This window comes from Natator depressus, chromosome 18, assembly GCF_965152275.1.
Source record: "Natator depressus isolate rNatDep1 chromosome 18, rNatDep2.hap1, whole genome shotgun sequence".
In the NCBI taxonomy this organism is placed as follows: Eukaryota; Metazoa; Chordata; order Testudines; family Cheloniidae; genus Natator; species Natator depressus.
The window spans coordinates 10,646,954-10,661,032 of NC_134251.1; the positions used below are offsets into that span (position 1 = coordinate 10,646,954).

Consider the following 14,079-nt stretch of genomic DNA (forward strand, 5'->3'; position numbering starts at 1 on the left):
TCCATCCCCCTGTCACCCATTCCCAGCTTCTGGCAAACAGAGGCTAAGGACACCATCCCTGCCCATCCTGGCTAATAGCCATTGATGGACCTATCCTCCATGAATTTATCTAGTTCTTTTTTGAACCCTGTTATAGTCTTGGCCTTCACAACACAAGGAGTTCCACAGTTTGACTGTGCATTATATGAAAAAATACTTCCTTTTGTTAGTTTTAAACCTGCTGCCTATTAATTTCATTTGGTGACCCCTAGTTCTTGTGTTATGAGAAGGAGTAAATAACCCTTCCTTATTCACTTTCTCCACACCAGTCGTGATTTTATAGACCTCTATCATATCCCCCCTTAGTTGTCTCTTTTCCAAGCTGAAAAGTCCCAGGCTTATTAATCTCTCCTCATCCAGAAGCCATTCCATACCTCTAATCATTTTTGTGGCCCTTTTCTGAACCTTTTCCAATTCCAGTACATGTATATCTTTTTTGAGATGGGGCGACCACATCTGCACGCAGTACTCAAGATGTGGGCTGTACCATGGATTTATACGGAGGCAATATGATATTTTCTGTCGTATTATCTATCCCTTTCTTAGTGATGCCCAACATTCTGTTCGCTTTTTTGACTGCCGCTGCACACTGAGTGGATGACTCCGAGAACTATCCACAATGTCTCCAAGATCTCTTTCTTGAGTGGTAACAGCTAATTTAGATCCTATTGGTTTATATGTATAGTTGGGATTATGTCTTCCAATGTGAATTACTTTGCATTTATCAACATTGAATTTCATCTGCCATTTTGTTGCCCACTCACCTACTTTTGTGAGATACCTTTGTAGCTCTTCGCAGCCTGCTTGACACTTAACTATCCTTAATTATCTCAAGCAAATGCCATTCAAACCAGAATCAATTCCATTATCTCTAATATTATCTCCAGACTGTCCTTTCCATTTATGCATAGAATGCCTTGTCATTCCTTTTTCGAAAGTTTATGATGAGATTTCTTATTTCTCCCTTTTTTCCATGTCATTTGTCAAAATATCACCTGCTGAAAGAACAAAGACGCAATTACATCATCTGTAACTTTTTCCTGTTGAATGAATATAGGCTTTTTAACTTCTGGAAGTGTGGGGGTGAGGTGATTGTGTTTGACACAGTAAGGGGAGGACATGATGACTTAAATGTTTTGCTTTCCAACAGTATAGTAACCAAAAGCAACTAGATACACTTTCACTGTTTGCCCCATAGCATGAAAGATAAGGGCATGTTAATTAGAGAGTTCCATGTTATCTTTTATATTTGCCTGTCCTACCTCAGCAATAGATTACAGCTGTAATATAAGACCCTGGGCCTTGCAAACTCTTATGCACATACTGAACTTTGCTCGTGTGCACAGAACGACTCACATGCATAAGAGTTAGCTGGATCGGGGCCTAAAATTGCAACAGAACTGTACTGAATACAGGGGCAAAGGAGAAAGAGAGAAAGATACTGCGCTGACAGATGCTGGCAGCAGCTCTGCGTTCAGCTTGGAATTTCCTTCATGTACTTTGGAACTGCCTGGAATTGTCTCGATATAGGTCGCTCATTCTGCATCACAGCAAAAACCGAGTCACTAGATTATCAGTGCTGTGTTCTCTGGAATATTGCACTGTAGATTATTTGAGTTCTGAGGAATGTGACTGAGATAACTGAGTGTTCATTCAACGTTGGCTGCGGGCTGCTTGATCACAGCCTGTTTCTGCCACTCTTGCAGACATTGGGTAGCACCAGAGGGCCTGATCCAAAGCCCAGTGAATCTTGCCCGAGGATAGAAACCATCATGCCTGAGGATAGAAAAATCCTGGCTCTGCGGCATTCACGGAATGAGTTCAACACAGGCCGGGAATCTTGAGGTTCTAGACCAAGCCACCGTTAAACAGCAATGGCACATGGATGCTGTTTGCGTTGTTAAAGTGAAAAGAAAATGGCTGAGCATTTGCAGTGACTTTATATTGTAAAAGCAAATACTTTACTACTAGCTAGCCCCAGCCGCCACTAGCAGCTCCTGGTAGTTTTTTGCATATTTCACTTGTAAGCAGATTATTTTGAAGAGACGTCACGTCCAGTCCGCCAGCATGATATGATTCTTTGGGGTTTTCTGGTGATACACTTTAATTTTACAGGACTCAGTTATTGCATTAGCTCCGACCTGTGCAGCAGGGAGCCCAGCCCTCTCTAATCACAGGCTTAGAATGAATTTCTTCATGCAAGTTTCATAGGGCTCTACCTGTGTGTTTTGATGATTCCCAAGCTGGGCATTTCTCCCCATGCTTAAGCTTTGGTTTTATACATACTGCAGATAATAATCATCAATGTTTCATTCATCATAAATGTTTAATATTTATAAATGATTGATGTCCAGGTTTCCAAGCAAATAGGTAGGACGGTGCTAATGAAGAATACATTTGCATGCATGTCTAACCTGCATTTGGAATATATGGGTTCAGTTTTGCTGTTGAGATGCACACCAATCGTGCCATCGTTAACGGGAGTTACACATGTTGTGACCTATAGCATGCATTACTTGAATTACAGGTCAAAATGTGGTTGTGGATATAGGAATCCCAGACATGACGTGTTTCATTCCTTTGAAGGGGACGAGCTTATTCTGGATTCCTTTTAAGGTTACTTTTCTAGTGCTTTTATGACGCAGCATGTTGCTGGATTGCTTGTTGCTTCAGTGACCACGGAAATCTCACTCATCTATATTAATGCTCATTCTTTAAAATTGTCCTGGTTTGATAGTCTTGGGACTCAAAAGCAAAGTAGGACGCTTAATGCTTCATGTATTTAATCAAGACTCTTCTAGCTCAGTGGGATTTCATTAACGATGCTGCTGTCGGATCCCTGGATGCATGACTTGTGCTGAGCCCGCTTGTCTTGTGTATGGCTCTGCAATACTGTGGTATGCTCACATAGATTAGCCAATATGCACTTTACCAATAGATGTCACTGTTGCTCTACACAGATGGGACTAAAACAAATGTATCAGTCACTCAGTTGGCTCAGATTTCAGAGTAGCAGCCGTGTTAGTCTGTATCCGTAAAAAGAAAAGTACTTGTGGCACCTTGGAGACTACAAATTTATTAGAGCATAAGCTTTCGTGAGCATGTGAGCTGTAGCTCACGAAAGCTTATGCTCTAATAAATTTGTTAGTCTCTAAGGTGCCACAAGTCCTCCTTTTCTTTTTTCAGTTGTCTCAGAAATTGTTCTGAGTTTGAAATCACATGCAACCTGAAAAAACAAAACTCTACATTATAATGGGTAAAATTCAGCCCTTTGCAGAGGCCCAGCCCAGATCTCAGCACCACTCCTGTTGTCTAAAGGCCTTGACCCTGCAAAGACTTGGGCACATGCTTAACTTTAAGCACATGGATCCTTTCTTGAGCCCTTGGGCTTCATATTTTCAAGCTTTTTGCCAGAAACATGAAGGCTAGAAACTTAATATTTTTTCAGATAAAAGCTCAGACTCTCATGAGGCCACATGACTCCAGGAGCTGGGGCTTTAAGGAAAAATACCAAATATCATACGAATCACAATAAAATTGCAAGAATTGGTTATACGGTGTTTCATGGGACTACTCCTGCATCTTGGAAGGGGGTTAGACTAGATGACCCCTGTGGTCTCTTCTAGCCCTATGATTGTATGATTCTACTCATGTGATTAAAGTTAAGCACATATATGTCTGCAGGATCGGACCTTATTGTGATACAGAAGATTAAAATACGTTTTAAAGTAAGTAGAATTTGTTGCAAGTTATCTGCTTTTTCAGGCACACAGAGTCAAGAGCAGTAGCCAGGACTCCTGGGTTCCCACCCTGTCTGATTGTGTGTGCTTGGGCAAGTTACTTGTGGCTTAGTGTTCCTACCTGCAAAATTCTAACTTGTGTGACATGGTTTTGTGCAAAATTATGAATGTTTGTAAAGTGCCATGAGACCCTTGCCTGAAAATTAATTATCGGTATTGGTACCCATAATAAGAATCCGAGTCTCTTCATCAGCTCATGGTAAGTGAAGCAAGATAGAGACAATCCTCTCATGTCGGGCTATCAATTCAAACCTCAAAGGGAAGTTATGAGATGCACACAGATATATTTTAAATAAAACAAAGCAGATGGTGGTGCGGACAGGTGCTATTCTCCTTAACCTTGTCACACAGCTGTATCTGCTCTGTGTTTGTCTTACATACCCTGCTAAGACTGATGGCTCCATGTGCATCACACGGAGGGAGGTTTTAGCAGTGCTGACCACAAGAGACATGATCCAATCACCCTGGAGGTCTATGGGAAGACCCAGGGGAAGCAGTACACTGTACGCCACCAGGCCAGGTTAATAGAGAAAACAGTTGAAATCCGTTCAGTCATTTTTAGTTACTACTACTGTCTTTAAAGTATGGTAGTGCACAGTAAACCTCCCCAGTGGGCTATCTGACTTTTACAATGTGTGATAGCGATGGCAAAAAAACCCACTGCGATAAATGAGATCCTCCAGGGAAAGGATACTCTAGCATGGAAGGATGGGTAAATAATTGATTGGCAACCCTAATGTGCAGGTATTTGGCATTATTTCAAAGCTTATTCTAACATTTCACTCTGCGAATGCATTGGTGGGTCCTGGCTAGATAACAGCTTGTGTCTGAACTGACCACAGTATGGGCTAAGTTCTGTCATCAGGGGCAAGGGTGAGCTCAATGCACCTCTGTGGAATGACAGCATCTGGATTGTATCATTAGTCTGGCAGCAGCTCATTTGCAGACTTACCGACAACTGAAAACAGTAGCAAGGTGCCACGTAAAGGCCACTTCCTGGGATGTCTTCTAGGTTTACGGTGTTTGGTAACGTAAGGCCAGGCAGCATGACTTACTCTGCAAATGTCATGAGACATTTAGTAAGCTACAGCCAAGGGCACATGAAGGGTTGCTTGCATATTATATTGAGAGCCACCTTGGTTCACCTGGCATCCAGGCGTCTCACAGGTTTATACATATTTGCAGGTTGAGGGGTTGAGAAAAAACAGATTTCTTGCCAGTTTCTCGGAAGCGAGACAAATAGAATTTTGAGAAAAAGAAAAGGCAAGCCGGGAGAGAGACACCGCCTTCCAGGGTACCACCCATGCTGCACAGTGCATTTCTACTGCAGCCACACCAGTGACTGCTCTGGAGACCGTGGCACAGTGTTTATATGCTCCACGTGCTTTCTTGGTGGGAGCTTAGGTAATGGGTCTACGCCAGACCCAGGATCTGAACACCTCTGAACTTTGGGGGACTTCAGATGTGGTGGCTTGGGCCCATCTCTTGTAGTATCCTGCTGGAATCCTCCCTTTCTGGGCACCACTCGTGCTCACGGAAGAAATGGTAATAGGAGAGCTTGGGCCTTTTCACTCATCTCCTTGTGCCCTTCCAAAACCAATAACTATTACTTAACCATGTCACCCTCCCCACTCCAGAAATGTAAACCTCCAAAACCCCAAATTTGATCATCCCTAAACAAAGGGAGAAGGAGTTGGATTCTAATCCTGGACCCTGATCCTAATGTTGCAGCTGACCTTCCTTTTCTATGAGGGGCTGATCCGATATCCCTGAATTTTGATGTTGCAAAATCTGGAGTAGGATTTTGCTGTATGGGCCTATCTCTAAGGAAAGGTAAAAATTAAATGCAGAAAAACATGCATGTGTGCGCACGCACACACACACAGAGACCAGCTTAAAAAAATTAGGTCAGTAAAATGAAACAGCCTTGTATTTGTTTGTTTATTGATTTAATAGTTATATCGCAATCTGTAACAGCCTGTCCCCTAATCTGAAATGAGCAGTAGTGAGAAATGGACACACTATATAAAACCATTACCATTGTGAAACCTGTCCTAATTAGAGATGCCTCACTTTATAATGACACCTGTCATGACAATGAAGTTGTTGATATTGAAATTGCCATATATCTAATGACAAAAACCTGTTTAAATCAACAGCTTTTAAAGAGGTCTCCCCCTCCCGCTCTGGTTTTCTCCTTATTGTTAAGTTTGTTTTTGTAGGGTTGCCCATGAAAACTGAACTGGAGGCATTGATTGATTTCTGCTTTTAAAAAGTGACTGAATTTGTTTTTAAACAAACAAACGAAAAAACCCCACATGCACACAATTATATGAACTTTGTAAATCAATTTAGGGAAACAAACTTATTCTGTGTATTCTGCCCAGTTTGAAGGTTCATCTAAACAGATACAGTTTTACTGCCACACGTTTCTCCCTTTAGAAGTTATTATTGTACTTGAGTGCAAAATGCAAGTGAAGACTGAGACACAGATTCTGCACCCTTTATTCAAAATAACACCTTACTCGGCAATGGGTTGATTGGCATGACTTGCTGGTAGGGTTAGATTGTTCCAGCCTTACTCACATTGGCAAGCACTTACACAAGTAGTTCCGTAGCTGTGAGTTCGGATGGGACAATCTGGCTTTGAGGGATCAGGTTGAATTCACAGTGTACAAAATGTAATCAAAACAGGCCTGACTAAGAGTTAGTCAAATCCCATTTATCCTGAAAGACTAAATGTTACTCACTCAAATCTTTTAACGCCACCACTAAGCACTTAGAATTTCTGGTAGGCATGAGTCAAACTCATTACAAATTGCAAACTAATTAAATCCCAGTCAAATACCCCAACTTCTTCCTAGCCGGAACAGAACTGTGTTGATTCCTTTGTTTTGATCTTTTTGCACTTACGTAATAGTACCTTCCAGGTTGATGATCTCAGAGCACTTCATAAACATTATTCACCCACCCCCACACGCACAGCCATGAAGTAGGCCAAGATCCTACGCCATTTTACAAATGCTCAGGTAAAACAAAAATATGCAAAACAGGCAGATGCCATGGAAGCAGCATATGGTTTACCTATTGCGCTCATGAACGAGCCTGTATTCACTCTAATATAAAAGTGGTCCCTGGCATAGATGACAGTCCTCATGTGTAACGTGTGTAAATATATAGGGTACTCTCCCTGTATATGGAATATATACCTTACTGCTTCTTTCCACAAGGGAGAGGCACAGAAGGGCCACACCCAGCCCTAAATTGAATAAGGTCACTTGCTTAGTAGAGGCAGTGAGTGATGGTGACTTTTGTCAGTACATAGGCAAAGCTGATGCACAAAGGTGAACTCGGAGCCATTCACAGCAGCACAGAAAGATCACGCAGATGTCTGATTCGAGTAAGGGAAACAAAGTCCACCCTGTGGAGTTGCCAGAGGTCAAAGGCAGAGCTGGGAATGTAATCCAGTCACCCTACATTCCAGTGATCTGCTCCAACCAGTAGACACCACTCCCTCTATACAGCCTAATTCCTATTTCTGCCAATAGCGCATGGACCAGAATCATCTTAGTGTTTGGGCAACATGCTGTATTTAAATAGCAGTTATAGTATGGCAAGAAGCTCGCTACAGTGTGGCGCCAATGGCTGCCGTGTCTCTGACCGGCTGCTCAGGAGCTGGCAGGCATTTTGGTGAGCCATCACATCCCAGATTTGCACGGAGGTTGTGGGGAAGACGCTACCCATCGCGGAGTGCACTGGTGGCCATTTGTGACCGGACGTCGGCGAACGGCAAAAGCAGAAACAGGCGGCATCTCATAAGAAACAGTGTAGACACTGTTCATCACTCCTGCCTCTTGGTGGGTCCATTTTTTCATTAGTTGCTCAAAAAGGCCATAGTTGGTGGGTGGTTCTGGAAAAAACAATGATGAAATGTCATCGTAATAGAAACAAATTCATGGCCACTAGGGTTTCCATAACTCAGGGCACATGGGGTTAATTCAGAACTTCGTGACAACAGCGAGGACAGAATTCAGACCCTTTTCTTCCACAACCCGAAACCTTTACTCCTTGAGTGGAAGGAGAAGCACTCCTAGCTGTTGACAGTGAAGGAGCTATGACACACAGGCGAGCAGTTTCGAGTCCATCCAGTCGAGAGCAATGGTATATAGGTACACCCTCTGGTGCATAGAAAAATTAGTGGAATTACATTTAACATTTAAATCCATAGTTCACAATATTTCTGGGTAACTGAACCAATTTACTAGAATATGGGTAAAATTTTCTAAAGCACCTAAATGACTTAGGAGCCAAAGTGACTTAGACACTTAATGATACTTAGGCTTCTAAGGCCCAGATCCTTAAAGGTATTTAGCCACCTAATTCCCATTCCTACATCAAAATGGGACTTACGTTCCCAAGTCATTTAGGGACTTTTGAAAATTTTGCCCTGAAACCGCAAGTGTATTAGGCAGGTGCCCATTTAACCATAAGCACTTAAACTCAGAATGAAGCTTGGGGTACTTCAACCCCCAAATTCAGATGTTCCTAACCGGCTCTAACCACTAGACAGGACATTAATGACTTTGTGCTTATGCAATGGGAAATGAACAGAGAGTCTTCCCTGTCTGTTCATAACACTTAGCACTCAGTCTGAGGCACTTTTAATCTTTAAAGAATTTTACAAACATAGGCCAAATTCTTCTAGCAGTTACACCAGTGTTATTTTCACTGGGAGTTGCACTGTTGCACATGGGAGAAAAGTTTGGTCCTTTAACTAAACTTTACTACTCTCCTCTGTGGTGGATAAGTATTAATTATTATTATTATTTATATTTTACAGATGGGCAAGCTAAGGCACAGAGTGGGTAAGTGATTGGCCTAAGGGATACAGCAAGCCATTTGGAGACGAAAGGTTAGAATTTAGTGAGACCCCTGACTCCTAAGGCTTGAATGCTGACCACTAGACCAGACTGCACCTCTGCCTCTGAGTGACTACCAGGATAACACTAAAAAGTACCGAAAATGGGGAAATCTGATTTCTCCGGGAGCCAGGCTAGCTTTTGTCCATTCCATCTGCGGAGCGGAGGCAACACAGGATTATAGCCATGTCTGTTGTAATGATCATCGTATTGAGTTACTAAATTTCGGTTGTTCTGTTCTTCATGATGCATAAACAGATGCTGCTTTGGCAGGCCCTGTAAAGAGAGGTGCACGAAACCATATTGCTTGTATGGGTAGAGCATTTAAAAGGTGCTGGAGACTGTTAGGTCAGATTGCGCCCCAGGTGATCTGGCAAATATGGGTCAGAACCCAATCCCCAACAAACCCCTGCTTTTGCACTTGCAAAACAGGTACATAGTTAGCAGCTTTGCACATACACACACACACATTCAGGCATTTGCAGGTGCAGTGGGGTATGCAATTGAAAAACTGATCCTCACGTGTTACCAAAGTATTCTGGGGCATGAACACACACATACACGTATCTGGAGGAAATAATCAAGGTGTCTGGGGTTGGGGGCATTTTGAAGGAAGAGACATTGTAGAGGGTGGTGTCTGGGGAGAACCCTAACATTCTGGAGGCTCTGGGCCTCATTTAGTGCAAAATCCTTTCCTGTTACATGGGGGTGCACTGGTGAGAAGAGGGCATAAGGAGCCTCTTCCATGTGCACATCTGTGATGCAGCAGTGCAGGATCCGCTCCAGGCACTCTGCTGGGGGATGCCCTCCCACAGGAAACACGTCCTATTCCCCCTGCACACATGTTGGGGTTAACAACAGGAACTGCGGGGAGCTGCAAGAAGCATTGTGGGATTTGTATTCTCCCTCTTCTGCAAGCCGTCCTGCCCTGAAGCAGCATGCAGGATGGCTCTGGGGGCCCTAACTTGGCCACTATCACTCTGTACCTTCCCCTGGACGGACACACACACACACACACACACACACACACACACACACACACTCTCTCTCTCTCTCTCTCTCTCTCTCTCTCTCTCTTACTTGGGCAGGATTTTAATCTTAAATTTAATACATGCCTGTTTTGAATGCTGACATTTACAATCTTAAATCTGAGGTCTTGTCTACATGGCCACTTAGCGCACAGCAAGCCAGGGTGTAAATCTACAGTCCTCTAGCCTGTGGTTTCAAACAGCAGCAGATCAAAGCATATTACTGAACTTTGATGGTAGCAGGGGCCATGTGACCATTCAGCTCACAGTAGGCTGGTGCACTGTAGATTCACACTCCAGCTTGTCGAGTACTAAACGTCTGTATAGTCAAGTCCTGAGATCCCCCCCCCTTTTTTTTTTTTTTTACTTACATCGAGTTTCTTCATAATTGTTCTCCTCACTGTTCGATCTGTTCTGTGGTCAGGGAAGCAAATAAAGTCAGTCCCATAGATGCTGTTGCTGGGTTTCCCAATGTCTTTTATAAACTAAAAGAGATCCAAAAGGAGACACTCGCTATGTAGCAATTATTCACACTGAAACAACTGCTCGTTGGGAGAGATTTTCAAAGGCCCAAAGTGCAGTTAGGTGTCTTTTCTACAGGGACCACTCACTGTCAGCCAACTCACTTTACTTGCAGTACTATAGGTAAAAACCGGTTGTCACGAAGTGTGGGGAAGTCCGGGCCCTGCACCCCTCTTCTTGGGATTCACCGTGACTCTCAGCCAGCCAGTAAAACGGAAGGTTTATTGGACAATAGCAACACAGTCTAAAACAGAGCTTATGGGTACAACCAGGACCCCTCAGTCAAGTCCTTCTGGGGGGCAGGGAGCTTAGAACCCAGCCTTGGGGTTCCCTGTGTTTGACCACCCAGCCTGAAACTGAAACTCTCTCCAGCCCCTCCTCCTTTGGGCTTTGTCCCTTTCCCGGCCCAGGAGGTCACCTGATTCCTTTCTTCTCCAACTCTTTAGCTCTCACCTTGCAGGGGGGGAAGGGCCAGGCCATCAGTTGCCAGGAAACAGGGTGTCGGCCATTCTCTGTGTCCAGACCCCTGCACACACCTGCCCTCTAGGCCTCTGCCATGATCATACACCCTTACCCCACCCCCTAGATACTTAAGAACTGCATAGGGGAAACTGAGACACCCCCACAATATTCAGAGAAAACATTAAGAACAGTCCCACTTTGTCACAACTGTGCTGCTTTATTCAACTATCTACAAACAGAGTGGGAGGAAACACACGCTAGCTAAACAGGAAGGGAGGGATAGAACGTGGCTCCAACCTGTAGTACTCTGGTAACCCAGTTAATCCCTTAATGACCACTTTACTAGAGAGTCAAACTCCCATTGAGTTGTGTGACTCGCATGTGACTTTGAAAATGCCTCCCTTTGCCCTTCTGAAGATCAGCGGAACAACTGAATTAAAATGAGCTGGTCTGGCAGATTTACCCAGGGGCTCTCATGACAAAGGATCCTAAAGCCCTGATGCTAATGACTTCCTGTCCACACTTGGGAGGCACTTCTTGCTTGCAGGGTCTTCAGGGTAGAAGACCTTGGCTCAGATGTTGCAATCAACCAGTAAAACCAATCATTGTAAAAACCCTGGGACGGTTCTTATGTGTGGACATTACAAGCTCACCAGTGCCTTGGTGCCACACCTTTTCACCTAGTGCAGGCTTAGCTACTGGAAGGAAATGATCAACTTTCATTTTGATCCTCGGTACATCTACCACCCAGTGCAGGATTGTTCCCTACAGTATATCTTCTGGGATTTTCTCCAGTCTAGTTTTAAAAATCCCAAGTAGTGAGACCTCTTCCACTTCCCTGAGGAGATTATTTCATGGTTTAAAACATCTCACTTTCAGGAAGTGTTTCCTGATCTGCAACCTACATTTTCCCTTTTTCATTTCCTCCTATTTTATACCGCCAGGCAACACCCTAAATAATTCCTCTCCCTGTATAATGTCTACACCCATCAAATATCTCTTCCCATTGTGATCCTGTCAGATCTCATAAGATAAGTGGTGTCCGGCTGAGTGAGACTTTGGCTGCAATTCCAGGAAATAGTGGGGGGCTGCCGGAAGGAGTTTGAGTGATTTTAAAAGGAGGCAGTTCTCTCTCAATCAATACTGAGCCAGTATTAAGATCAGTGTGGTGTAATGGGTGGCTGTGCTGCTGATCTTGCTGTTCTTTGCCTGACATGTAAAACCAACATCCAGAACAACTGTGGTCATTCCAGTCCCCCTGGCACTTTTTATAAAGAGATTGGGGTGCTACTTGGAGCAGTTTGTGGAGGGAGAAGAGTAATCAGGGCTTTGTTGAACAGTGTTGGTGTGTGCTATTAAACAGCTGCTTTGTTCCCACACCGAGGTGGCTGCAGTTTAGTGGTGGGTATATATTATTTTTATGTATGACAGTGGTGTGTAGGGACCCCAGCCAAGATTAGGATCCCATTTTGCTATGCCCTCTACGAACAGGGTAAAGACAGTCCTTGTCTCACAGAGCTTACAATGTAGGCTATATCTCTATATACAATATGTTCCATTTGTAAATTACTTTGAGATACTTTGATATAAAAAGTGTCACTTAAATATAAGATAATTTCTACAGACCATATGTGTGGAAAGAGGCTGACTATGAAGAACATAAACAATTGCTAGTATCCCAAAGTAAAAGGATCTAAAGTTTAAAAAAAAAAAAGGTCTTTGGCACTCAGTAAAACTTAAACATGTTTATTTTCTTTATTTAAAATAGGGCATTGCTTCACCCCCCAGGAAGAACACGTCTGACGTGTCATCATGAACTAAGCTGGTTTCCTGATCAAAGAAGAGAGATTGCAGGGGTTGGCTGCCTTGCTGTGAGAACAGAGCTGCGCTAAAGCAGAATTCAATAAGTATAATGAATGACCATTACAATGACTGCATTGCACTTGACAGATTTTAGTAGCTGGTTACAAAGTATACATGCTAGTACAGGGTTGTCCACACCCACCACTGAAATACAGCTGCCCCTGGCTGGGATACCTTTCTACAGCACCCAATAACAGTGCAGGACAAAGAGACACCTGAAAGCACTGGGGAATCGGAGGTAGACAGAACTTAATTACACAACTGGAAGTGAACCGGAAAACTGGAGTGAACGTACCTGGTCTTGGGAGAAGTGCCATGGAATCTTTAATGGCCCAAAGTTGTCAGGACCATCGCTCTATGTGTTGTCTGTAAGAACCTCTCCATCTACACCACATCCCTGGGCATCCGTCATGCTTGGGCATGGCTTTAGTAGTGGCTCAGTGGGAAGAGTACTACCTCCTGACTAGAATGAATGGAAGCAGGCCAGTGAACTTTGTGGTCAAGGCACCCAGTATTCTGCCTTTGTTCCTCTTTTGAAACGGGCCTGGATCCAAACTTCCCTAAAGTTTGGTGGTTGATCATCTCCAGAGCATCAGGGCTGACCCTCTCTATTCCCATTCTCCCTTTTCTTTTATCCCTTCTTACCCTTTTCCTCTCTTCCAACCAGTTTCCAATGAGCACTTTCGTGGAGTACTTTGGTTTGATGTTCCAGCTGGGAGATTCCTGCACATCCCTCTGAGATGTAAGCATGCTTCTTAGACTCAGCAGCACCCTTTCGCATCCACTCCTGCAGAATCAATGGTTCCTCTGCCCTTCCCCTTCTGGGATGTGAATGGTGGTTCTGTGTTCATGCAGCAGAGATCAGGCAGAACGGAATCTATGCTTCCCTCTGCCTGTGTGCAGGGCGAGATGGTTAATGTGTGGAACTCCCCTGCCTTGGAATTGCCATTGTTTGCTGCCTCCATGGTGATCGTCAATGGATGCAAACACTCTCTAGGCAACAGCAGATCCTACTGCTAAGAGAGAGAGGCTCCTGCCGCATTGAAGATAAATGGATTTTTGTTTCTGACTTCAACGGGAGCAGGACTGGATCTTTACATTCTGCATAAGGTAATTTAAAAAAAAAAGTAGTCCAACAGTACTGTACATTACAAAGACGGAGTAGGAAGGACATAATTACTGGACATAATTACTGGAGTTGAAATTTGGACAGAGCAAGGGGACTAGCTTTAAGGAACGCTTGTAGAATTTAGTAGGGATACAGCCAATAGGATTACAACCGAAATTAAGCAGGTGTTTGTAGAAATTACTCTAGAACCCCCCCCCCCCAAAAATCAAAAATATTATCCTTTCTACAGAGTTTTTGTAACCATCTTATAAAATTCAATAGCAGGGATATAATTAACTAGATTTGATAGGATGGTTCCTAAAAAGGTTGTGATTTCC

At 43.6% G+C, this 14,079-nt stretch overlaps 1 protein-coding gene across 1 annotated transcript; it reads right to left on the bottom strand.

Annotated features, from left to right (window-relative positions):
* Positions 1 to 5,813: 5,813 nt before the first annotated feature.
* CFAP107 (cilia and flagella associated protein 107) lies at positions 5,814 to 13,566 on the bottom strand. The gene is made up of 4 exons (XM_074975288.1): positions 13,279 to 13,566; positions 10,158 to 10,271; positions 8,857 to 9,034; positions 5,814 to 7,749 (listed from the first exon to the last, which is right to left on the bottom strand). Exons 1-4 carry the CDS (start codon positions 13,381 to 13,383, stop codon positions 7,538 to 7,540), a joined length of 609 nt encoding a protein of 202 aa, XP_074831389.1. The 5' UTR covers positions 13,384 to 13,566; the 3' UTR covers positions 5,814 to 7,537.
* Between the last annotated feature and the right edge of the window lie 513 nt (positions 13,567 to 14,079).